At 48.6% G+C, this 25,637-nt stretch overlaps 1 protein-coding gene and 1 long non-coding RNA gene across 2 annotated transcripts; one reads left to right on the top strand and one right to left on the bottom strand.

The window, feature by feature from the left end:
* Nucleotides 1-12,132: 12,132 nt before the first annotated feature.
* Nucleotides 12,133-14,308, bottom strand: LOC138994331 (uncharacterized). The gene is made up of 3 exons (XR_011468419.1): nt 14,225-14,308; nt 13,246-13,394; nt 12,133-12,364 (listed from the first exon to the last, which is right to left on the bottom strand). It is a non-coding gene; the product is annotated as an uncharacterized lncRNA (long non-coding RNA).
* Nucleotides 14,309-17,952: 3,644 nt separating this feature from the next.
* LOC138995019 (chitinase-3-like protein 1) lies at nt 17,953-25,168 on the top strand. Its single transcript, XM_070395385.1, has 9 exons — nt 17,953-17,983; nt 19,972-20,170; nt 20,615-20,674; nt 21,334-21,484; nt 22,140-22,261; nt 23,758-23,881; nt 24,271-24,444; nt 24,763-24,879; nt 25,040-25,168. The coding sequence occupies exons 1-9, from the start codon at nt 17,953-17,955 to the stop codon at nt 25,166-25,168; spliced, it is 1,107 nt and encodes a 368-aa protein (XP_070251486.1).
* Nucleotides 25,169-25,637: the final 469 nt, after the last annotated feature.

The raw sequence follows: 25,637 nt of genomic DNA on the forward strand, positions 1-25,637 counted from the left end.
ATTTTTAAAAGATAAATAAATAAATATGGTTATGATGGTAAATTTTGTTATGTGTACTTTAATGCAATAAAAAAACACATTAATAAAGAAGTCTGATTCCAGACATTGGAAATCCGTACATGTCCTCAGCCTACAAAACCTACCCTTCACACATGCAGCCATTGAGCTTTTTTTTTCTATTCTTTTTTTTTTTCAGGCTAGCATGTGATACCTCGAGGGTGCAGCAGCTTCTGTGTTTGGACTCCTAAATTTGCTAGAATTCCATTTTTTCCTGGAATTTCATATTCCAAAGGGTCATTTTCTATCCTTGCCAAATCATTCGAACGCCTAACTGGCTGCACATTTCACCAGACCCGGACAACATTTTTTGAAGATAGGAACTCCAGGAAGGGGTGAGCAATTATCAGAGAAGGCTGACCCTTAAGATAAGTCTTCATCTGAGAAATGGACAAAAACTTATACGTTAGACCTGCTGTTTTGGGGACTGGAATGCACTTATACAACTGAGAGGCAACCATTTCCAGTTCTGGTAAACAGTAAGCACTTGCAAGGAGCCAGCAAGGCAAAGAATATCCCAAGGATTGTGGGTGGATTGGACAAATAATAGATTACGAATGCAAATGGGTTATTTTTAAATTATATGTTGATGCTGTTATATTTAATACCACTTAATTAATTAATTAAAACAATTTTTCCCGAGAGAGGGAGAAAAACATTGACGTGAGAGAGACACATTGATTGGTTGTCTCCGGCACATGCCCTCACTGGGGCTGGAGATCACACTCATTCTGCTAATCAGTAGTGAGCCTGGCATCCCTGTGGCTTTGGGAAACTGGGCCGATGGGGGCACACGCTCACCCCCAGTGAGCCAGGCTGTGAGACCTGGTCTTAGGTTCTGGTATTAGGCTCCAAGGCCTGATGGGAGGAGATCAGACCCCAGGTTTCCTGCTCCCAACTCTTGGATAGAGGATGCTATAACCCCGAATGCACTTATTCTCTGATCCGGAGAGACTGCTTGGAGAATGGGCTCATCTCCTGGGTGATTCCAGAGCTTTTCCCACCTTTGGGGAGGAGAGGAACAGAGACTCTCGGATACAGCTTTGCACAAACACTGACTTCGTGAAGCGTCTGTTTCTTCTCCAGTGGAGTTTCCTTGTTTGAAAGGTGGAGTTTCTTACACAAAATCATCTGAGAGTCTGACCTGCTCCTTTCCAGTTTTTGTTTATTTCCTTCTTTGGGGCGACAGGAATTAAATTCGCTTCATGTAGTGGTGGAAGACGGGAGAGGAGGAGTGGACCCTGAGGCTCTTCTTGCTCATCCCCCTCCCATGAGGTCAGCCGCAGAACAGCGCAGGCAATCACAATCAGTGGTTTTCTGAGCACTTCTGCTATCTGAGGAGTGTCTTATTGTTTATGACATTTTAAAAGGGTCCTTATGAGCCAGTAGGAAATATGAATCTAAAGCCTCACAAATAGGCTGACTAAAGACTACAGGCCTTACAGAGCGAACACACAAGGTCACCAAATGGCCCACAGCCAAGAAGTGGCAAAGCCTAAAGCCAACAGGATGTGTGCCTGTGCCCAGGCCTCAAGACCTCCACCTCCACAGATGCCAGTGCTCCTTACTGACCCAGGGAACTCAGGGAAGGTGCATATCTACACCAACACCTCACCTATTTCCTGGCTACCATTTACTGACACTTGTTATGTGCCAGGCACTGGGTCAGGTGCTTAACACAATCTCATTTAATCCTTAGAAATCTCTGTGAGGCAGGAAATATCACCCCCACTCCCTTTACTATCCCCATTTTTGAATGAGACTCTGAGGTTGTGGGAGTTGGCACAAAACCACTGATCTAGGGAAACTTGGGCCATCGTTTCAATCGGGTCTTTGTGACTTTAAACCGCACTCTGGCCCAGCTGTGGCTCAGTGGTCTACCTATGAACCAGGAGGTCACAGTTCAACTCCCAGACAGGGCATCTGCCTGGGTTATGGAAGGCAGTGAATTGATGATTCTTTCTCATCATTGATATTTCTCTCGCTCTCTCTCTCTCTCTCTCTCTCTCTCTCTCTCTTCTTTCCTCCCTCTCTTAAATCAATAAAATATATTAAAAAACAAAACCAAAAAACTCATTCTGCTGCCCAGTCTCTGTGGAGCTAGCAGCCATGTCCACCCATGAACCAGGGCAAGGACGGCAGCCCCAGGAATAGCGTTCCCCGGTCAGAAGCCCCGTGGCCTCCTGTCTCGGTGCCTCAGGATGGGGCTCTGTGAGTCCTGATTAGGGGAAACAGAGGTGGTTTGGGTGGAAACCTCATTAGGATAGAGCTTACTTGTTCCCACTGGGCCTCTCAGAGAACAGGAACAGATGGGTCTGAGCAGGAAGAAGTGGTCCAGTGGGGAGATTGGCCATGAGAGTAAGTCCAAGTATGGCCAACAGCTATCACACTAGGACACACTTTTTGGTCACTCAATGCAAAGATGCTGGGTGGGGGTTTTCCTTAGAGTTTGAATGGTTTGAAGGAAACTACAGAACGATGTGGATAATGTTCCCTCACAATTACATCATGGAGGGAGGCAGCATGGTGTGCTAGGAAGTGTTCCCGCTTTGTAGGTGAAGAGACCTGTTATTTATTAGCTGCTTGATGTGTGAGGAGCACATAATCTCTTTGAGACCCAGTTTCTAAGTGTTTGCAAGACAAGTATTTATGTTTGCAAAAAGATGTTATGGAGATTAAATGCACTTTTGCATTTACACCTCTAGCTAGTTCTGCCATGTGGGTCATGCACTGGGTGGTGACAGCCAGCAGATGGCGAAATGGAGCTAACACCATGCCAGGCTTTGCTCCTGAACCTGTGCTCAATCTCTGCTTTCCCTGGAGGAGGAGGACTCTGACCTTTAGTGCAAATTGGGACACTGTTAGGTATGACAGCCCTGAGGTCACCATGTACAGTGTAATCCAAGGGACTTAAGAGGGTAGAGAGGAATCAGGCAAGGTGAGCAAGGAAAAAAGCATTTGATTCATTCCTCGGTTTCCTCATCTGTAAGATAGTGGTCCCAACTATAAAGCTCTCAAGATTCAGTAAAATAATGTATTTGAAAAGACCTGGCACAGAGAGGTTGCCGAATATGTGCTTTTCTCTCTCTTCCCCCTCTGGGGGATGCCGACTCATTGCAAAGGATTATTGAAGCTTTCCTTAAGAACAAGTAAACATTTCATAAACACAATTGAAGTTGTTTTTAAAATGTGTGTGATTTAGAAGTGAAAACTCATATAAAGTTATGATTGTTGCCAAATAGTGAAAAGTTAAATTATATTCAGTATTTTACAGTTTATCAAACTTTTGTGTAAAAAATACCTTCCTGGACAGGCCTGGATGGAAGGAAGTGAAGATTTACCTATTTGGAGGTGTTGGGGGATTGGGTGAAAGAGGTGAATGGATTAGAAGTACAAATTGGTAGTTAAAGAATAGCCACAGGGATATAAAGTACAGCATAGAGAAAATAGTCAATAATCTCTCTATATAAAAGGCTAACATGCAAAGTGTCCCCTTGGGAGTTCGACCATGATACCAGAAGTTAGATCGCTCACTATAACATGCGCTGACAACCAGGGGGTGGCATGGAACATGGTAGACGACCTGCGGTGGGCAGTAGCGGGGCAGGCTGAGGGAAGGAGGTGGCGGGGAGGCAGGGAACCTGATTGCTGGCCAGGCCTACAGACCCTACATGTGCATTTTGTGCACCAGGCCTCTAGTCCTATGTAATAAAAGATAAACATGCAAATTAACTGTCCCCCGTTATGCTTAAGCCACGCCCACCATCCACGCCCACCAGCCAAACAGGAGCAAGCATGCAAGTTAACCCAACTAAGATGGCGGCAGCCACAAAGCTGGAGCTAGCAGGAGGCCTGGGTTGCCTCCAGTAATGGAGGAAACCAAGCCTCCCACCTGCCCTATCCGGCCTTGGGCTCTGCTCAAGGCTACAAAGTTTCAATTATAGAAGATAAATAAATCCCAGATACCTGTTTCCAGCACACCTGGACTCCACTCAAGGCTACAAAGTTTCAATTATAGAAGATAAATAAATCCCAGAAAAAAAGGAGAGGCTGGGAGCTTGGGTCGCTGGGGGGTGTGGCCAGCCTGAAAACGGCCATCAGCCCCTCCCCAGGCTGGCCAGGCACCCCAGCGGGACTCCCCCCTGACCCTCAAGGGGCTGTGGGCAGCCTGAAAACGGCCCTCAGCCCTTCACTCAGGCTGGCCAGGCACCCCAGAAGGGACCCCCACCCTGAAGGGGGTTTGGCCAGCCTGAAAACAGCCCTCAGCCCCTCTCCCAGGCTGGCCAGGCACCCCAGCAGGACCCCCTCACGCTGAAGGAGCTGTGGCCAGCCTTCAAACAGCCATCAGCCCCTCACTCAGGCTGGCTAGACACCCCAGCGGGAACCCCACCCTGATCTGGGACACCCTTCAGGGCAAACCAGCCAGCCCCCACCCGTGCAGCAGGCCTCTATCCTATATAATAAAAGGCTAATATGCAAATTGACCCTAACAGCAGAATGACTGGGAATGACTGGTCACTATGACACACACTGACCACCAGGGGGCAGATGCTCAATGCAGGAACTGCCCCCTGGTGGTCAGTGCACTCCCACAGGAGGAGCTCTGCTCAGCCAAAAGCCAGGCTGATGGCTGCCAGCACAGCAGTGGTGGCGGGAGCCTCTCCCGCCTCCTCAGCAGCGCTAAGGATATCCGACTGCAGCTTAGGCCTGCTCCCTGCTGACAAGTGGACATCCCCCAAGGGCTCCCAGGCTGCCAAAGGGATGTCTGACTGCCAGCTTAGGCCCGATCCCCCGGAAAGCGGGCCTACGTCAGCAGGTGGACATCCCCTGAAGGGTCCCAGACTGCGAGAGGGCACAGGCCGGGCTGAGGGACCTCCCCCACCACCCCATTGCACAAATTTTTGTGCACAGGGTCTCTAGTCTATATATATAAAAAGCCTAAGCGACCAGACAACCGAATGACCATTCGCTATGACACGCACTGACCACCAAGGGGCAGATACTCTATGCAGGAGCAGCCCCCTGGTGGTCAGTGCACTCCCACAGCGGGAGCACCATTCATACCCCAGGGGCCCACCAGCCCTGCGGCAGCCACTCACTCCCTCAGTTGTCCTGTAGGTCCATTCTCCAGAGAACAGCCAGGCACCGATGGACCAGTGACACCAGCAGGATCCTGACAGCACTGCCAGCCTCCAGGAAGTCGGCTTGGGGCACCTTGGCCACTTCCCCTCCCTAGAAGCTCCGCAAGGGAGAAATGATATAAAAGCGGCTGCCAGGTGGCTCCAGACAACCAACAGAACGTCAAGGGGGGAGAGTTGTGGAGGACAGATCCTGATCCTGGGCCAGCAAGGGTGTCCCTCCACCCACCTGGAGGACCCGATCACATCCAGGCCCCTGCCCCCTCCTCAGGACGGGTGTCAGATGCAGGGCTCATGGTTTGCAAGGCCCACTGCAGCAGCACAAGCCTCTCTAGATTGGGACTGACTGGGAGAGAGACTGTGGCAGGCACAGCGGGGCTGGGATGAGCAGGAGTGGCAGGTGGCATTGGACTGCTGGCTTTGGCCCGATTCCCACAGGTCATGCAGAGAAACCCCACCGGTGCACCAGGCCTCTAGTATTATAATAACTATGTGTGGTGACAGCTGGGTTCTGAAAATATCAGGGGGAACACTTTGTAAAGTATATGATTGTCCAGTTACTATGCTGTGCACTTGAACCCAATGTACAATAATACCGAAAGTAAAATTTAATTTTAAAATTAAAAATAAGGAAATTGAAATTTAAAAAAGACTTACCTATTTGAATCATGGGGGAGCAGAAGTGACCACAGCTCTCCCTGATGCACTGTTCTCCTTGCCCTCAGTCCCTGCCTGCTCTGCATTGGTGCTCGCAGATGCCTGAGGAGAGGAAAGACTAGTTAAAAGCTCTTAAGTCTTACACTTGAAGAAGAAAATTTCAAATGCCTTTACAGTATCATCCCAAAACCCATCAATTACCTAAGTATAAATCTAACAAATTATATTCAGAAAACTACATTATATTACTAAGAGAAAATTTGAAAAGATCTTAATAAATGGAATCATATACGGTGTTCATGGATTAGAAGATTCACAGTCATGAAGATATGAGTTTTCCCGAAATTGAAATTTACTGCAGTTCCAATGAAAATCTTAGACGGATTTTTAAATGAAAATTTATAAACTAATACTAAAACTTATATGAAAGTTCTAAAAATCAAGAATAATCAGGACAATTTTTCCTGTTTTTTTTCAGTTACAGTTGACATACAATATTGTATTAGTTTCAGATGTACAACATCGTGATTAGACATTTATATAACTTATAAAGTGCTCACACTGAATCAAGACAATCTAATGGAACAAAGTTGTTGGGGTTGGGGGGGCAGAGAAGGGGTGGAAGAAAAAGATGAAATTAGCTAATTTTGTTATGATTATTACTCATAGTAGTTCACTTATAGATAATCATCCACAAAAAAAAGAAGGGAGCAAAGGTAATACTTAAAGGTGTTAGTATAAGATAACTATTACAAAAAATATATAAACCTTTCTAAATAGAAAACATATAGTAAGAGAGAAAGGGAGACAGATTACACCAATAATATAGGTTACACAGTGAAAGATCATCTAGCTAATAAAGAGGAAATAAAACTACAACAGTAAAAAGGTATAATAAATCACCCCATTAAAAGGAGTTCTTATCTTTTATTTTTTTTATTTTTTTTGCTCTATGCAACAATAACTAAAAGAATGGTTTATTTTTTTAAGTCTTACAGTGCTATAAAAGAAGCATAAATGCTACGGCTGGAAGAATTTATCAAGTTAAGCTGAAGAGCGTATAATATTCTTTTTTTAAAAATATATTTTATTGATTTTTTACAGAGAGGAAGGGAGAGAGAGATAGAGAGTTAGAAACATCAATGAGAGAGAAACATCGACCAGCTGCCTCCTGCACATCTCCTACCAGGGATGTGCCCGCAACCGAGGTACATGCCCTTGACCAGAATCGAACCTGGGACCTTTCAGTCCGCAGGCCAACGCTCTATCCACTGAGCCAAACCGGTTTTGACGCGTATAATATTCTTTATCAAATGAAGAACTTTGAGACTGACATTGCTAAACTACCTTTAAATTGGCTGGCTGGATATGTGATTGGACTGCCTAGCTCTAACATTCCAAGTGAATACATTTATCTGGTTATAACCTAAAAATCTGAAAACAAAATGTTTCAAAGATAGTCTGAAGAATGACCTTTAAAAATCATCTATACTTAACAATATAATACATTTTAGGACCACACCAAGCAAATGGGTAAGGGTTAACACAGTTAAAGAAAAATCATTCTAAACAGGTACTCTTCTATCAAATGCAACTGCTAATGACCCTACCACCAATAGTAATAAAAATAATGGTGTTTCTAATAGTTAACCAGAAGTGCCAGTACTGCGTGTGTAGACTGGGATGATGACTACATTAATACTTTGGATTTTCCCATACCAGAAGAGGTCCTTTACAATTCAGGATTTCATAAACCCCCACACACAATGGGCTAAGGCAACTTCTCATACTCTGGGAAAGGACTACCTGCAGCTACCTATCTTCTTACCTAATAATAGACAAACATGTAAATTAACCATCCCTCTGCTATGTTCACCAGCCAATCAGGAGAGTATGCAAATTAACCCAACAAAGATGGTGGTTAATTTGCATGTGTAGGGGCAAAGTGGCGGAGCGAAGACTGAAGGCTATGTCCGGAGCTGCGAAGACTGAAGGCTCGTCCGGAGCAAAGGCCTGAGTCCCGGGTGCCGAGGAAAACTGGTGCCAGCAGCCCGGGCAAGGGAAGGCCTATTGCACGAATCAAGTTCTTATCTTTTAGAGATACATATAGAAATAATCTATAATAACAAAAGCTTAATATGCTAATTAGACTGGATAATCCTTCGGGACGACCTTCATGACGAAGCCAGGGCTGCGAGCGAAGCAAGTTCAGGGTGACAAAGGAAGCCAGTGCTGGCAGCCGGGGGAAGGAAGGCCTACTCTTTTTTTTTTTTTTAAGTTTTTTAAAAAATATATTTTATTGATTTTTTTATGGGGAAGAGAGGAAGAGAGTTAGAAACATCCATGAGAGAGAAACATTGATCAGCTGCCTCCGGCACACTCCCCACTAGGGATGTGCCCGCAACCAAGGTACATGTCCTTGACCGGAAACGAACCTGAGACCCTTGAATCACCAGGCCGAGGCTCCATCCACTGAGCCAAACCGGTCAGGGCAGGAAGGCCTACTCTGGCACGAATTTTGTGCATCAGGTCTCTAGTATGTAATAAAATAATGTCCAGAATGTTCTTCAAAATAGCATGAGATGAGGGGAAATGAATGGGATTATAAAAGAAAAATGATTACACATTAAAAGTGGTTGAAGCTGGGTGATGGGTATGTGGTATATCATTATACTATTCTGTCTGCTTTGTATGTGTTTACATTTTACCACAATAAAAAGTTTAAAATAAACTATTTGTCCTTACAATCAAAGCTCTATTACTTAATCTTGGATTAAAATAGAATGTGTCAAATTTCTCCCAGGTCCTGTAAGGACTGGGCCCCAGAGTGTATACCTCAGTGAGAAAGTCCTTGTGAAATAAAATAGCACATTTCCCAACTCCATAGTCAGCATTCCCATTCTGATCTACTCACACTTTCCACACAGCCTGTCCAAACAGCTCATGCTGCACCTAGCCCTCACACACTGAGATTTGGTTAAATGATTATTTGGAGAAAGAAGGTGGAAATAAGCTAACTTTCTGTGTAAACTGGGCTGGGAGAGCTGTTAAGTGCAGGAGTGGACTGGTTGCTATTGGTTTATTGGATCTATGGGTATCATTTTTTGTTTTCTCAATCACTTTGCAAGGAGTGGATATGACTTCCAAGAGAATAAGGCTTTCGGTTCATTCCATCGAAAGGCCCTTTGTGGGATCTGTGATATTTTTTTCTCAAAGTCAAGGGCTCCTTTGGAATTAAGAAACAAACTTTGTCCTGATAGCGTGGCTCAGGGGTTAAGCATCGACCTAGGAACCAGGAGGACATGCCTGGTCAGGACACATGCCCAGGTTATGGGCTGGATCCCCAGTGGGAGGGTGTGCAGGAGGCAGCCAATAGATGATTCTCTCATTGTTGATGTTTCTATCTCTCTCTCCCTTTCCCTTCCATCTAAAGTCAATGAAAATATATACTTTTTTAAAAGAAACAAACTATGAAAGGCATTGCCTCCAGGGATACTTTCCTACAACTATCTGTTAACAGACTTCCAGAAGAGCAAAAACCAGTGCAAGAGGAACAGCCCAAGTAAGCAGACCTTTAGGCATGTGCTACGCCTTGAGTGTGCTCTGGTGCTTGGCATTTCAAGAAGGTAAATAAATAATCACATAAAAAAGAGCACATGGAAAAGTCTTTCCCAAAACAGGTTTTTACATGACTTCTTTGTCTAAAGTATGCATGCACTGATGGTGAGGGAAAAGACTCAAAAGGTACCTGGCCAGGTTGGAGGAAGTCTCAGATTTCTGTGACCCAACTACACACATAGGTACATTGCTGCTGTGTTAGGTAGGTGGGTCCAACTCTACCTCATGGCATAGAATTGGGGAATTATGGGTGGTCAGGAGGCCACACACAGGCTGTTCATGGGAGAGGCAGCCAGCCCAGAGGTGATGAAGAGCTTTGGCTGACTGAAAAATGCCTACCAAATATATACATGTAATTCTTCATTTCTAAAAATATAAATATGGGTGGGCAGGGGAATCCCAAAGGGTTCTGGGAAACCTTTCCTTTAAAGCTTATAAAGCCCATTGCAGATGATGGTGTTCAAAGAGAAAAGACCCAGTCAGTGCTATTTTGCTCCACCCTCCCTGTCCTGGTGTTAAATATGAAACATAGATAATCCATACGTGTCTTTCTATTGAGACTGTAACACCTGACCAGGAGAGCCCTGCCAGTGAATATATTCCCTTTTTGGGAGAGAAGGTCACCATGGTACAGGGCATGGAGCATTTACCTAAAAGCCAAACAGATATGAGGAGAAGATTGGCTCCTCTACTCATTAAGAGTGTTGGGCTTTGCAGGTTTTGCTCAGTGGTTGAGCATCGACCTTTCTACAGCAGGTCATGGTTCAATTCCGATAGGGGCACTTGCCCAGGTTGTGGGCTCAGTCCCCAGTGGGGTCATGTGGGAGGAAACCAATTAAAGATTCTTTCTCATCATTGATGTTTCTATCTCTCTCCCTCACCCCTCTTCTCCCTGAAACCTTTAATAAAAACAAATTTTTTAAAAAGGAGTGTAATGTTGAGCAAGTCATTTAGCAACTTGGACCCTCTGTCTCTTCATCTGTAAAATTTACAAAAAATTCTGCTACTGAGATGATATTATAGAGTTGTGGTGAGTGTAAAGTGAGATACTACCTGTGAAAGTGCCTGTGCATGGTGAGTGTTAATTATCCTCCCCTAACATATGTCTCCAAACTCTGGGTGACCACAGAGTCTGACAAGTCTGCATGCCTACAGAACCTGAATAAACTTCAGGACTAACTAAAGGTCAGAAACCTAAGTGGACGTTGTAGGATGCCATCCTCAAGTATCTTTGCAGGGGAAGGTCATACCTTGGCATTCAGAATGGCAGATAATAGGTGAAATTGTTTGAGAACATGTTATGGGTATGCTCATGAGCCCCCAGTAATGACCAAGAGAGACCGAAGCATGGTGGGATTTGGGGTGTGGATGACCAGCCAGTAAAAGAAGGTATCAAAGCTAATATGCCCTCATTCCAATGCACAGGCTGGTGAGGCCATGGGCCGCCGGGGTTATAAGATGTGCTAGACGGCAGGGACAAGCAGGCATGGCAGACCAGGGCAGAGGCTACGTGGGGCAATCGAGGTGGAAGAGAGCGCTGGGAGATGGAGCTTGTAGGGTCAGCCCAGACCATCGCTTTTGTCAGGGCTTCTTTGGGAGACCCAGGCTTATCCTCTGCCTCAGGAAAACTCTGAATCAAAGACCCCACCCACAGAGCCTATGTCCCAACTTATCCTAACACCTAATCACTTCCCAGCCCACGCCACTCAAAGCCCCACATCCCAAGGGCCAGGGTTGCTCTCATAGAGTTAGGCATCCAGTCCTGCTACATGTCGGTGTATTGCCTTAGAATAGGGTATCTCCGAATTTGTTTCTGCTCCTACTCCTTCTGAGTCTTTCCTTAATAAAGGCTGCTACTATAGGCCTGTTATGTGCTAGAAGGTCATTCTTTTCTTGACCAAAATCATGTTCCCAGAATGCTTGAGAAAATATTATCATGCCCTTTTGCCGGAAGCCGGTCCATCCTTGCTGCTTGACACAGTCGTAGCAGGAAAGAAACATCTATACAGCATATGTTTCAATGGACCTGGCATATATAGCATACTGTTTTTAATATGTTTGCTCCCTTTAGCGCCATGTGTTTTAACCAAGGTCACCTCTCCGAGAAAGGTTGTTTCCCCAGGTGGGGATCTTTCCCTGAGGTTAGGGAGGGGATACAAGCCCTTAATTAAGTGCCAGGCGGGTAGTTAAGCTACATGGTCTTTACTCCCTGGAATGAAGATGAGAAACACCTTGTAATAGAAATTGACAGGATTAAAATTGGCTGGTATAAATACGGATGTAACAAGACAATAAACGTCAGATCCTCATCTGTTCCTAACCAGAACTCCGACCAGAACTTTGGCTGGAGATCCTGGCTATAGGTCCTGACTAGGCTGCTGACCAACTGAAGGCTGTCTTCGTGTCATTCCTTCTTCGCCGACTCCGTCCACACCTTTGGGGACCCCTGGACCTGCTGGGATTGGACCCCAGCACCCTTTGCCCTGTTTAGATACATGGACATGGAAGGAGGAAAGAAACTAGCTGGCAGACCTTGCCTCTGATCTACCCTGAGTGCCTTGTATTCATGGGCTCAGTACAGGGCACACAGTCCGTTCTGTTCAATCACAGAGGATTCACTAGAAAGAATGTCTAAGTGGGAAGAATGACACAGACTCAATAATGCCACAGATAAAAATTATTTTGGACACAAGCTCTTTAGAATTGGCCACTCCACCACTTTAGATCTTCATCTTCTGGGACTGCACGTCAAGGGATAGACACTTGCCAGTAATGGTGTGTGGAAAATGTTATGCCAAGCAGTGGATCCATGCATTCATTAGCATTCTTCTGGGACTGGTAATCAGGCACGCTTACACCCCCCATTCTTCTTCCACATGGTCATCAACACCACCCTTTTAAAATATAAATTAGAAAAAAATAAAAATAAAATAAAATATAAATTTGATCATGACATTTCCTCTGCTCAGAAACCACCAGCAGTCTACCACACTCTTTGCAAGGCAGCTCATTCCTTTCTGGACCCTGGCTTGGATCATCCTCTACTGAGATGCTGCAACTTCTTCTGACCACAATCTCAATCACTTTCCCATCTCCAGCTTAGGACCCACATTTCCTCATCATCTCTACTGCCCTTCCTTACTGTGGCAAACTTTATGCCTCCTTAAGTTCATCCTTAAATGTTCTCTACTCTCTGACAATCTTACCAACCTCCACTGATCCACCCACCGAGGCGAAACCATAACTCTTCCCTGTGCTTCCACGGACCTTAGTAGAAATTTGTGCAAAGCTGTGGCCACCCGGGGTTGTAATTATTTACATAGTTCTGTCTCCATGAACTAGCTGTGTTTACCTTTTCATCTCAACCTCAGCACAATGCCTGACTGACATAGGAGATACTCCATAATTGGGGTTCTCCTTCCTTTCCCTCTGCCTCCCAGGATCACCCATTTTCTAGGAAGAGTGAAGCCCCCTTGGTGGGGAAGGGGAAAGAGGGTGACAAACCCTGGGTCATTAATGACCTGTGAATCTAGGATCATAGTTACTTGTCTCAACTGAGAGCCCCCTCGGGGACAGACAGGGATAGGGCTTCTCTTTGAGGAGAGGGTCTTAGATAATGCAGCCAGGTGTCCTTCTGCCATTCACTACCAGCCTCTTTCTCTTGGAGTTAACCAGACTTCTGTGTGCAGTGGACATGTGAACATTCATCGGCGCCAGGAGAGTCCACTGGAGAGTAGTTAACACCCTTGTCAGCTCTTGATGGATTTATACTCACCACAAAGACAGGAGGTGTGCATACATGGCCACATCCATTGCTGCAGCATTTCAGGTCAGAGGGACATGTGTCATCTCCTCCACATCTTTCAACACAAGTCCCAACGGTTCCTTCGGGCAGCTTGGGGCAGAGTCCAGGTTTGTCTCTCCCTGAAACATAAAACCGTGTTTGTGGAGTCTGGAATAGTCACTAACCAGGTATAAAAACTGCTGTTAGAGATCCACGGCCTCACTGCTGGCAGGACTCCCACCTCTTTCATTTCTTCCTTTGTACTCCTGGACCCTCCCTTAGCCTCGGCAGCTTCATTCTCACACTGATGCCCCCATTTTCACAGTCTGGCCCTTAGGAGAATGTTCTCCCTGCTGCAAAGGCTGCCCAGTTCTGCAGGCAAGAAACCTGCTCTGTCATAAGCCTCTTCTTTACACCTTAGATGATGATATTAGAAAACTATCTGATCCCAGACATCCGTCTTTCCACCTCAAAGGTACCCCATGTTCATCCCGGAGCTACTCAGTGTTGGAGCTCTACATCCCAGGCACATGTAGAGAGAGCCCCAACTTTTAATAAGGCCCAACCTGATCTGATAAGAAGAATGGGGCCCTGTCTGGTGTGGCTCAGTTGGTTGGAGCATCGCCCCATATACTGAAAGTATTGCAGGTTCAATCCCCATTTGGGGCACCCATGGTGGGCAACCAATCGACGTTCTCTCTCATCTCTCTCTTGCTCTCTCTCTCTCTCTCCGTCTCTCTCTCTCAAATCAATAATCATCTCTCAGGTGAGGATTAAAAAACAGAAGACAAAAATGGGAAAAGCAGGGTGATCACTCCTGAAGGTTAAAGAAAGTGGGTCTGATCAATGCCAAATCTCCACTCTGCAGCCTGTTCCTGTGCCACACCATCCCAGGTAAGAAGCTGGGCTCTGAGCCTCCTCTGCTCTCAGGTAGGACCCCCTCAGCACCCTTACTTCCACCCTTACTTACGTGCCTGAGCGAAGGCCATCTCCATCCCCAAGATGACAAAAGCCACTAGAACAAAGACTGTGCCTGTCTTCATGTTGGCCTTTGATGTGAATGCACACACTGAGCCCAGCCCCAATTTATACCCTCAGGGACACCAGAGAGGAGTGTGGTATGGGGCAGTAGAACAGGAAATGTACATGACCTAGTTACTTTGTTCTATTTCATAAGTGCTTTCTCTCTAATTAGGGTATGTTTTTGTATAGATTAAAATCCAAACAGGAGAGTTCATTACTACATCACAAATTGGCACTGTTTTCCTGGTGTCATTAGAAAAAGTAGCCAAAGAAAATAATTTTCTGTATATAATTTAGAATTTCAGAGTAAGAGCTTAAAACTATGAAGCTACGTGTTATTCCACCTGGTACCTCCAGGAGTTCCTGTTCCAGGAGGATTCAATGTGCTTCTGGGAGAGATGGTGAACAGGTTGTGCTTTGGTGCCATCCAGGGCTGAGATCCCTAAGTAGGGGTGGAATGAGGACCACCCCTTAATCACAAGCGTAGGTAGTAAGGTCGCTCATCTGAGGAGATGGATGTTCAAAGATCATAAGCTGGAAAGGCCCTAGGGTATTGAGAGACAGGGTCCACTCTTTCTTTTTTTTTTTTTTAGGGTCCACTCTTGATGGCTGGTGGTCTCTGAGCCTACCCTGCTCTATACTGACAGGTGTCTAGAGAGAGGCCTGTGTGGGTGAGCTACAATGAGCTGAGCTACAGTAAAAGACTGTTAACAGTTGCACAGGGGCCTGAGTAAGAAGCCTACCCTCTTTCTTATCCAAATTACAGAATTTCAGAGAAGGGGGTGTAAAGGTAAAACTCCAATGACTATAGGAATGAAGAGAAGCATGCTTTGTCCTTGGGGTCAGATCTGGGACAAGCACCTCATGAGCACCTATGGGGAGGTCAGGATCAGGTACTCTAAGATCACAGGAACACTAAGTGAGCCAAGAGAGGAGGGCTCATACCGGCCGTCCCAGGCAGTTAGCTCACACCCAGTATCTAAGACTCTTTGGTAGTTCAAAGGGTACAAAACCCAGGACCCCTACATATGATGGAGGGACCAGAGTATCTGAAGAAGACATGCAGCTCGGTACAGGGTGGAGATCAATTGCGCAAGGCAGCACAGAGCACAACAAAGAGCACAACAAAGAACAAGCCCAAATGCAAATCCGAGGTGTCTGGCCAGATGCCAGACTGCTGAGTAGCATGGCCTTGGTGAGTGTGTGGGGCCAAGGTGCACAGCCCCAAAGAACTTGCAGGAGAACCCTACAGAGCACTCTTGGTAAGGGGAGGACTCCCTAATCCCTCCCTAAAAGTGACTTAGACACAACTACTATCACTTAATTAACATCATCTTAAAAAAAATTTTCTCATGTGTTTGGTATGTATTTTTCTAAGTACTTTCCTATACTTTACAAACACACATATGTATATGCAAATATGTATCTTTGCTGCAGAAATGAAGTTATATTGTACAGTATTGTTTCGCTTTATTTACTTAACATTATATCTTTTTTAAATATATATTTTATTGACTGAGGAAGGGAGAGGGAGAGATAGACAGATGCATCAATCATGAGAGAGAATCATGGATCAACTGCCTCCTGCATGCCTCCTACTCGGGAATGAGACCAAAACCTGGGCATGTGTCCTGACCAGGAGTCAAACGGTGACCTCCTGGTTCATAGGTCCATGCTCAACCACTGAACCACACTGGCTGTCCTTAACATTATGTGTTGGAGAGATTTCCATGTTAGTATCCCCCCCTTTTAAAATAACCACTATCTAATATTCTATTATATAAGTGATTCATAATTTATTTAAACATATTTCAATTGCTGAACATTTAGGAGGTTTCTGTTTCATTAAGAATTTGCTGCTATTTGCATGATACACTTTGTTTATTCTTCTTTGCTTATATGTGTCAATATTTCCCCCTGAATAGATGCCTAAACATGGAAATACAAAGAATATGTTTACTGTAGAGTTGGAAGATATTGCCAAATTGCCCTACAAAAAGGCTGCACCCATTTACACTTCCTCCTGCAGTGAAGGAGGCACCGATTTCCCACATACTGACCTGATGAATTTGCATTCTTGCTTTCCCAAGTTAAAATTTTAATGCAATATTTCAAGCTGTATATTCCCATATTTCCATTGGGATGTAACCCAGTTGGGAATGCAAGGCAAAGAACTCTCATGGCAGTTATGAAAAATTTAATTAGTGGAAATTACATATGAAAATATAGTCTGGTATGTGCTACTCTAGCGCATGGAGATTCCAGGATGAAGCAAGGGTGGTTATGGCCTCTCCTGGTTTTGCTGATTCTGCAGTTCAGGAATGGGAGCTGCAAGGCTGTAAAGGAGGCCTCCCTTCAACAACAACGATACTGGCTCCATTAAGCCTGTGGTTACACACCAGGACCTGTGCCTATATCACACCTGTCACCTCACTGAAGCCTCCTAAGCTGTGGGGACGCTTCCATTGGCCACCACATGTCACAGATGAAGGAACTGAGACTTGAAGGAAGCCCATGCTTTGCAAACACTTCGACCCCATCTCAGACCCACCAATGGGGAACTGCCAATGGGGAAGTTCAGAAAAGCTCCTCAAATGTTTTCATGTACATGGAAGTGAGGAACACTTCACCTACCTGATAAAACCTTTATTTCTGTGAAGAACTAAACAAAATGTCTCCATAAATAGTTGATTTCTAGTGACATTCACAAAATTGGAAATCTGGCAAGTTCTCATGACATATTACTACTTGATAATATCCAGGTGTCTGCAGCCACCATCACACATATATAAAAAATTAACTGAGGAACAATATAGAGGTTCCTCAAAAAATTAAATATAGAATTACCACATAATGCAGCAATTCCACTTCTGGGTATATACCCCAAAGATTTGGAAGCAGGATCTCAAAGAGCTATTTGTACACTTGTTATGCCCAGATTTCAAGACACCCCACAGAACCACCAGGGAGTGCCGAGTCCGATGCAAAAGCATAGAGTCTTTTATTCAAGCCCGGGCTTGGTCCCCTCTGCCTCCATTACTGGATGCGAGAGAGAGCCCCGAGTCCCAAGAGAACAAAGAATTTATAGGGCTTGGGGAGGGGGGTGGAGGCACTTGGTGGATTCCAGTTGGTTGAGTGAGGGCCAGGGGCTAGTTTCCCTTGCTTTCCCATTGGCTGAGATAAGGGCAGGCTGAGTAACTGATACATTCTGTAGCTTTCCTGGGAGAGGAGTTAGGGACACAGCTATCAGTTCCGTTCTGTCCTTTTGTTAGGGACACAGATATCAGTTCCGTTCTGTCCCTTCACACTCATGTTTATAACAGCATGATTCATAAGCTAAACATAGATACAACCCGAGTGTCCATTGACCAATAAATGGATAAGCAACATGTAGTATATAAATATAGGGGAATATTATTCAGCCTTAAAAAGGAAGGACATTCTCCAGTATGCCACAACATGGGTGAACCTTAAGGACATCATTTTAAGTGAAATAAGCCAGTCCAAAAACACAAATATTGTGTGGTTCCACTTATATGCAGTACTTAGAGTAGTCAAATCATAGAGACAGAAAGTATAAAGGTGGGTGCCAGGTGCTGGTGGGGCGGAGAGAATTGGGAGTTATTGTTTAATGGTATAGAGTTTCAGATTTACAAAATGAAAAGAGTTATGGAGATGCCTGGTGGTGATGGCTACACAACAATATGTGAGTTTAATACCACTGAACTATAGGCTTAAAAATGAATATGATGGCCCAGGTTGCAGGCTTGATTGCCAGTAGGGGGTGTGCAGGAGGCGGCCAATCAATGATTCTCTCTCATCCCTGATGTTTTTATCTACCTCTCCTCCCTTCCTCTCTCAAATCAAGAAAAATATATTTTTAAAAGATAAATAAATAGCCGAAACCGGTTTGGCTCAGTGGATAGAGCGTCGACCTGCGGACTGAAAGGTCCCAGGTTCGATTCCGGTCAAGGGCATGTACCTGGGTTGCAGGCACATCCCCAGTAGGAGATGTGCAGGAGGCAGCTGATCGATGTTTCTAACTCTCTATCTCTCTCTCTTCCTCTCTGTAAAAAATCAATAAAACATATTTTTTTAAAAAGATAAATAAATAAAAATGATTATGATGTTAAATTTCGTTATGTGTATTTTAATGCAATAAAAAACACATTAAGGAAAAAGTCTGAGTTTAAACATTGGAAATCCGTACATGTATGTCCTCAGCCTACAAAACCTACCATTCACACATGGAGCCATTGAGCTTTTTTTCCTTTTTTTTTCAGCCTAGCATGTGAGACCTGGGCTTAGGTTCTGGTAAGAGGCTGCCAGGTCTGATGGGAGGAGATCAGACCCCAGGTTTCCTGCTCCCAATTCTTGGATAGAGGATGCTGTAACCCTGAATGCACTTTTTCTCCGATCCAGAGAGACTGCTTGGAGAATGGCTCATCTCCTGGGTGATTCCAGAGCTTTTCTCACCTTTGGGGAGGAGAGGAACAGAGACTCTCAGCTACAGCTTTGCACAAACACTGACTTCCTGAAGCGTCTGTTTCTTCTCCAGTGGAGTCTCCTTGTTTGAAAGGTGGAGTTTCTTACACAAAGTCATCTGAGAGTCTGATCTGCTCCTTTCCAGTTTTTGTTTATTTCCTTCTTTGGGGCGACAGGAATTAAATTCGCTTCATGTAGTGGTGGAAGACACGAGAGGAGGAGTGGACCCTGAGACTCTTCTTGCTCATCCCCCCTCCCATTAGGTCAGCTGCAGAGCAGCACAGGCAATGACAATCAGTGGTTTTCTGAGCACTTCTGCTATCTGAGGAGTGTCTTAGTGTTTATGACATTTTAAAAGGGTCCTTATGAGCCATAGGAAATATGAATCTAAAGCCTCACAAATAGGCTGACTAAAGACTACAGGCCTTACAGAGCGAACACACAAGGTCACCAAATGGCCCACAGCCAAGAAGTGGCAAAGCCTAAAGCCAACAGGATGTGTGCCTGTGCCCAGGCCTCAAGACCTCCACCTCCACAGAGGCCAGTGCTCCTTACTGATCCAGGGAACTCAGGGAAGGCCCATATCTAGCACCAACGCCTCACCTATTTCCTGGCTACCATTTACTGACACTTGTTATGTGCCAGGCACTGGGTTGGGTGCTTAACACAATCTCATTTAATCCTTAGAAAACACTGTGAGGCAGGAAATATCACCCCACCCCTTTATTATCCCCATTTTTGAATGAGACTCTGAGGTTGTGGGAGTTGGCACAAAACCACAGATCTAGGGAAAGGAGGCACCATGGTTTCAATCGGGTCTTTGTGACTTTAAACCTTCCCCAGAGGCCACCTGGTCTCCCATGCTCATCCCACTATCCATCGCTGAGTGTCAGACCCAGTTCCCCATCTTCAGAGCTTAGTGAAAAGAGGAAATAGCCAGATTCCTCCAATACTTCATTCATTCAGGCAACAAGTGTTTTCCAAACAAGTCTCCGGGAGAGAAGTATTCCTTCCAAAGTCCATTGTGACATCTCCTCCAGGAACCCTTCCTGACCTCACTCCTCTTTATCAGCCTGGGGACTCTCAGAGCCGCCCCTTCATTCACATTCTAACTTTGCTCACAACTCTGCCCCGAGTGCTGAGCTCAGGGCTCAGCGAAAGGGTCCCTGGCGGAACCCTGCCCCAGGTCCCACCAGACGTTTCCTGTAGGTGCCGCCTACCAGCTGGTCTGCTACTACACCAACTGGTCCCAGTACCGAGAGGGGGGCGGGAGCTGCTTCCCAGACGACATAGACCCCTTCTTCTGCACCCACGTCATCTACAGCTTCGCCAACATCAGCAACAACGAGATCGACACCTGGGAGTGGAACGATGTGACGCTATACAACACGCTGAACACACTCAAGACCAGCTTGAGCCAGGGCAGGGGGAGGATGGAGGTGGGCCAGCTGGTCCTGGGCAGGGCACTTCTGCTCCAGGGCATGGCCTAGCCTCTGGGTAGATCATCTGAGGCCTTAGCTTAGGTGGGAGGCAGTGACGTCGGCAGGTGCTGGGCAGTGTTTGGGGTGATGATGGAGGCGGCTGGAGAAAGGGCACCACTGAGCTCTGAGAAGGGAGGCCTCCTCGTCACTGTCCCTGTCCCTGAGGGCGTCTCTCCGGGGGCATGGGCCTTGCTGATGCTCTATTTCTCCATATCTTGGCTTCCCCACTGGGGAAGGGGGAGCGGGGGATAGGCAGCCCACCTTAGTCTTAGAAACAGAGTCTCAGGGCTGGAAGGACCTTGGAAGCCAAACTTGGGGCCACCCAGTGTCTCGGCACTTATGCCACCTGCCTCCCGCCTCCTCCTGCCCCACAGGAACCCCAACCTGAAGACCCTCTTGTCCGTGGGAGGATGGAACTTTGGTTCTGAAAGGTAGGACCCCTCCCCAGATGAAGCTGGACTAGGAGTGTGGAGGCATGAGAGTCGCAGGACCCCAGACTGGTTCGGCACAGGGGCCGAAATGGCCGTCAGGGCCCCACCTCGTGTACAACCAAGAGGGACTTGCCAAGAATCGCACAACAGCTGACAGTGGGGCTTATCTTTCCTTTTTACCACCTCAGACCTGAGACTGGACGGACGCGGGTGGAAAGAATGAGAATCGGGTGGAGAGCCTGGGAGGACTTCCGGGAGAGGGTGGTGTGGGAACAGGGCGTACAGAGGGAGCAGGGCACGGCCACAGCAGTTCCCATCCAGTGAGTGGTTACTAAGTGTCAGGCGCCCTTTCGGGCCATTGTCACATGAAATCCTCACAGCGGCACCAAGAGAGTATATTTATCCCCATTTTACAGACGAGCACACTGCGACCCAGGTTACAACCTGTGAGTGGCTTGGCTAGTGGGTGACGGAGCCTCCCTTGGGAACCAGGGATGTCTGGCTCCAAAGCACATGACTAGAAGTGGGTCCCACCCTGGCCGTGTCTCCTGGGGCTGTGGGCTCAGGCTCCCTGCTCTTCGGGGAACAGAAACCCCCCCGAGGGGACCGTGCCCAGCATCTCAGCACTAAGCATTCTTCTGTGGTGATTTCATTCCTAGATTTTCCAAAATAGCCTCCAACACCCAGAGTCGCAGGACTTTCATCAAGTCGGTGCCACCGTTCCTTCGGACCCACGGCTTCGACGGGCTGGACCTGGCCTGGCTCTACACTGGAGAAAGGGACAAGCGGCATATCACCTCTCTGGTCAAGGTGCTGGTCGGGTCTGGAACAAGGGCAGGGAGGCAGGCAGGACCAGGAGGGACCACTGATGTCCTAGGGAGGGGGGGGGACTGAGGCCTCCATGTTTCGGGGTCCTGGGTGACCCCGGAGGTGGACCCGCAGGCCTGTGCCCAGAGAACCCGCAGAACAGGAAGACACTGTGACCACGGGGGGGGGGGGGGGGTGGGAGTCAGCAAGCAGAGCAACCAAGTATCACTGTTCACTTAGTGGGTGTCACTGTGCACAGTCCCTATGACGGGGGGCACTCAGGTACATCCAGGGAGGGCATCCCAAGCATCTCCAGGTACCGGGGAGAGCGACCGTCCACACAGATCGCCCACAGCACCAGCCCTGGCACGTTCACTCTGGTCTCGTGTGCCTGCTGGGACAGAGCACAGACCAAAAGGCAGTCCCCTGGAGTCCAACTGGGATCTCGCGGTCCCTCCAGGGCAGGAGTCACTGAGTGACGGGGTAGGGGGTGGGCAGGAGATGAGTCCCAGGATAGGCCTGGGGACAGGACCACTAAGGTGCCACCGTGGTCCCCGGAGCCCCTCAGGGGGCCGGGAGGTGCTCAGAACTGGCCTCCCAGCACGGGGCTCTCTCCCACCCTCGGGACCCCTTTCACCTGCTGCCTCCCTCCCACCAGGAAATGAAGGCTGAGTTTGTACAGGAAGCCCAGAAGGAAACCCAGCGGCTGCTCCTGAGCGCCTTGGTGTCCGCCGGGAAGGTGGCCCTGGATAGAGGCTACGACATGTCCCAGCTGGCCCAGTGAGTCCCCGCCACCTGCCCTCCGTGAGAGCCAGAGGCAGCTCAGGAGGTCACGCTCCCTCTCTGCGTCTCGTCTCCCCGTCCTTCGTGGGGAGAATAACACCTCTCTTTCCTTTCCACTTGGGTCTTGTACGACGGTGAAGAGAGTGGCCAGGAAGGAGTTTGCGGGAAAGGAAGTAGGAAGAGCTTACACACCAGCCAGCCACGCCCGCCCAGCACTGCATGAGGCTGAGTGCTCCTCCCTAAGCGGCTTTTCCTTGCCAGGCGGCCAGGGCAGCCTGAGAGGCTCACACAAGCGGGTCCCCCTGTTCCTCAGCCTGCCCCCCGGCCCCCAAATGAGGAGCAGCCACAGCCAAGGGCATGATGGCCAGTGGGGCTAAGGCCTGGGCCTCAGGAAGCCAGGAGTGAAGGACAAGGGCTCTGCTATGACGTCTTTACCACGTTCGGGGGGTGGAGACTCAGAGCCCAAATGCACCATGAGGAGGGGAGGACTCAGGCATTCGCCCCCAACACCTGATGCTCAGGTCCACGAGTCCACCTGCTGCCTCCTGTGTGCATGTCCAGGTCTGGTGTCCTTTGTCCTGCTGTCTGTTGATGACACTTTAAAAAAAAATATTTTTACTAGAGGCCCAGGGCATGACAATTCATGCAGTGGAGGGGGGTCCCTCAGCCCAGCCTGCCCCCTCTCACAGTCCAGGAGCTCTCAGGGGCGAGAGGCGACCTAGCAATCAGGGGAAGGCGACGCCCCATCCCACCTCTGCTGCTGTCACTGCCAGCAGCGCAAGCCTTGGCCGGCCCTGGTTACCTGAGCCTCAGGCGGCCCTGAGGGGCTGGGCAGCTGCCATCCAAGGCTTGCCTGTGCCCTGAGCCGGCCCTGGGTGGCTGGGGGGCTAAGGGAACTGGGGGACTCTAGAGGCAGGTGCATGGCAAGGCCTGCTGCCCTGGCGGGGCTGAGGGGACTGGGCACTACCATCTTGTGGCTGTGGGCGCTGCCATCTCTGAGGGTGGGGTGGTCAATTAGCATATTCCCTTCTCATTAGCTGTGGGCACCGCCATCTTTGTAACAGTGTGAGGGTCAATTAGCATATTTCCTCTTTATTAGATAGGATTGATGTCAGAGAGGAAGGGAGAGGGAGACATAGAAACATCAATGTTGAGAGAGAATAATGGATCAGTGGCCTCCTGCACGCCCTCTACTGGGGATGGAGCCCATAACCTAGGCATGTGCCCCAACTGGAATCAAACCCTGACCTCCCAGTTCATAGGTCGACACCAACCACTGAGCCACAACAGACGGGCAGTTGATGACAGTTTTAATCTGCTCTCAGCACAATGAATGTATGGGCTGGAGGGGTCCGGTCTGGGAGCCTGGACAGTGGGTCACTGGGCGAGACTGGGTTGGGGTGGATGACCAGTCTCTCCAGTCTGCCCTGCTCACATCCCGCGGGACTGGCAGCTTTTCTAGTTCCCACCTCACCCTCCCTCCGCTCCCACAGATACCTGGACTTCATCAGCCTCCATACCTACAACTTTCATGGAGCCTGGCGCCAGAGGACGGGACACCATAGCCCCCTGTTCCGAGGCCAGGAGGTCCCAAGCTCTGACAGATACAGCAATGCTGTGAGTGGGAGAGGGTCCTGCAAGGCAGGGGCTACGGGCCCAGGTCATAGATGTGGAGACTGAGGCCCAGGGGCCACGCGCCATCCCTCTGTGGAGAAGCCAGACCTCAACTGATGGCCGGGGGGGGGGGGGGGGGGGGCGAGTGCAGGCCGAACGGGGAAGAGAGGATGGGGGGCCACGGCTGAGGAGGCCGGTCGGGTCTAGGCCTGCCTTTTGCTGACTGTGGAGCCTGAGCCCGCTGCCCGGTTTCACAGCTGTCATAGCTGACACTCCTCCCTGTGCTCAGGAGGCTTTTTGAGACCCAAGCTGAGCAGTGCCCTGGGAGGAAGGGGAGCCCCAGGTGTGTGTAGGACAGACTGACGGCTCCACTGTCCTCCCCCACCCCCCAGGCCTACGCTGTGGGCTATGCGCTCAAGCTGGGGGTCCCGGCCAAGAAGCTGCTCGTGGGCATCCCCACCTTCGGGAGGAGCTTCACGCTGGCCTCTTCGAAGATCGAAGATCGGAGTGGGAGCCCCCATCTCGGCCAGTTCACCAAGGAGGACGGGATCCTCGCTTACTATGAGGTGTGACTGGGGAGAAGGGAGTTCCTGGGGAAGGTGAGCTGCCGCCCACCCCCTCTGCTCGCTCCGTGTTCCAGGGGACTGGCGTCCAGGCTGCGGGGAGTCGGTCACACCCAGTCTTCCTCTGCCCCAGGTGCTTTGGTTTCTGGCGGCCTCTGCTGTTTGCAGCCAGGACCACACAGCTGGGGACATGGGCCTCTGTTCCAACAGGAGCAGGCAGCCAGGCATCTGCCCGAGGGCACATGTGCCTGCGGCTGAGAGGCTGAAGGAGTCACACCCTGTGCCCTGCAGCCCCTCACACCCTGACTGTCCTCTGCTCAGATCTGTGACTTCCTTCGTGGAGCGACCGTGCATCGACTCCCTGACCAGCGGGTCCCCTATGCCACCAAGGGCAACCAGTGGGTGGGGTATGATGACCAGGAGAGCGTCAAAAACAAGGTAGGTCTTGCAGGCCATGCCCCAGGAGGGAGAGGGAGAGGAGCCCAGGGTGCCCTGCTGCAGGGCGATGCTGAGTCACCTGGGGAGGGGCCAGGACAGCAGGTCCCCCTGCGCACATCAGGCAGCTGCCCAGCGCTGCCCCTCTGGGCCTCCCTACCAGGTGAAGTACCTGAAGAACCGGGGGTTGGCGGGAGCCATGGTGTGGACCCTGGGCCTGGACGACTTCCGGGGCACCTGCTGTGGCCAGAATCTGCACTTCCCCCTCACCAGCGCCATCAGGAAGCCCTAGCTGCCGCTTAGCGCTCCGTCCAGCACACGCTGGGCGGGGCACTGCACCCGAGGTTCTTACTGCTCAGGAGCTGGTCCCCTGCTGCACTGAAACTCAGTCTCGCTCCCTAGCCCTGCAGAGGGTCCAGCTCTGAGCTCTGAAAGGAATTAAATTCGCTTCATGTAGTGGGGGAAGACGGGAGAGGAGGAGTGAACCCTGAGACTCTCCTTGCTCATCACCCCTCCCATGAGGCCAGCCTCAGAGTAGCGCAGGCAATGACATTCATTGGTTTCCCAAGAACTTCTGCTATCTGAGGAGTGTCTTATTGTTTCTGACATTTTAAAAGGGTCCTTATGAGCCAGTAGGAAATATGAATCTAAAGCCTTACAAATAGGCTGACTAAAGACTACAGGCCTTACAGAGCGAACACACAAGGTCACCAAATGGCCCACAGCCAAGAAGTGGCAAAGCCTAAAGCCAACAGGATGTG

Source organism: Myotis yumanensis, unplaced genomic scaffold, assembly GCF_028538775.1.
Source record: "Myotis yumanensis isolate MYYU_CA2020_CCGP unplaced genomic scaffold, mMyoYum1.0.hap1 SCAF_16, whole genome shotgun sequence".
Taxonomy (NCBI): domain Eukaryota; kingdom Metazoa; phylum Chordata; class Mammalia; order Chiroptera; family Vespertilionidae; genus Myotis; species Myotis yumanensis.

Excerpts from the sequence above, each read along its gene's own strand:
- LOC138995019 (XM_070395385.1), top strand. The coding sequence starts at position 17,953 with ATGCCTGGTGGTGATGGCTACACAACAATAT. Across the intron at positions 23,882-24,270 it reads CTGACAGATACAGCAATGCT|GCCTACGCTGTGGGCTATGC; the intron begins GTGAGTGGGAGA and ends CCCACCCCCCAG. Across the intron at positions 24,445-24,762 it reads GGATCCTCGCTTACTATGAG|ATCTGTGACTTCCTTCGTGG; the intron begins GTGTGACTGGGG and ends TCCTCTGCTCAG.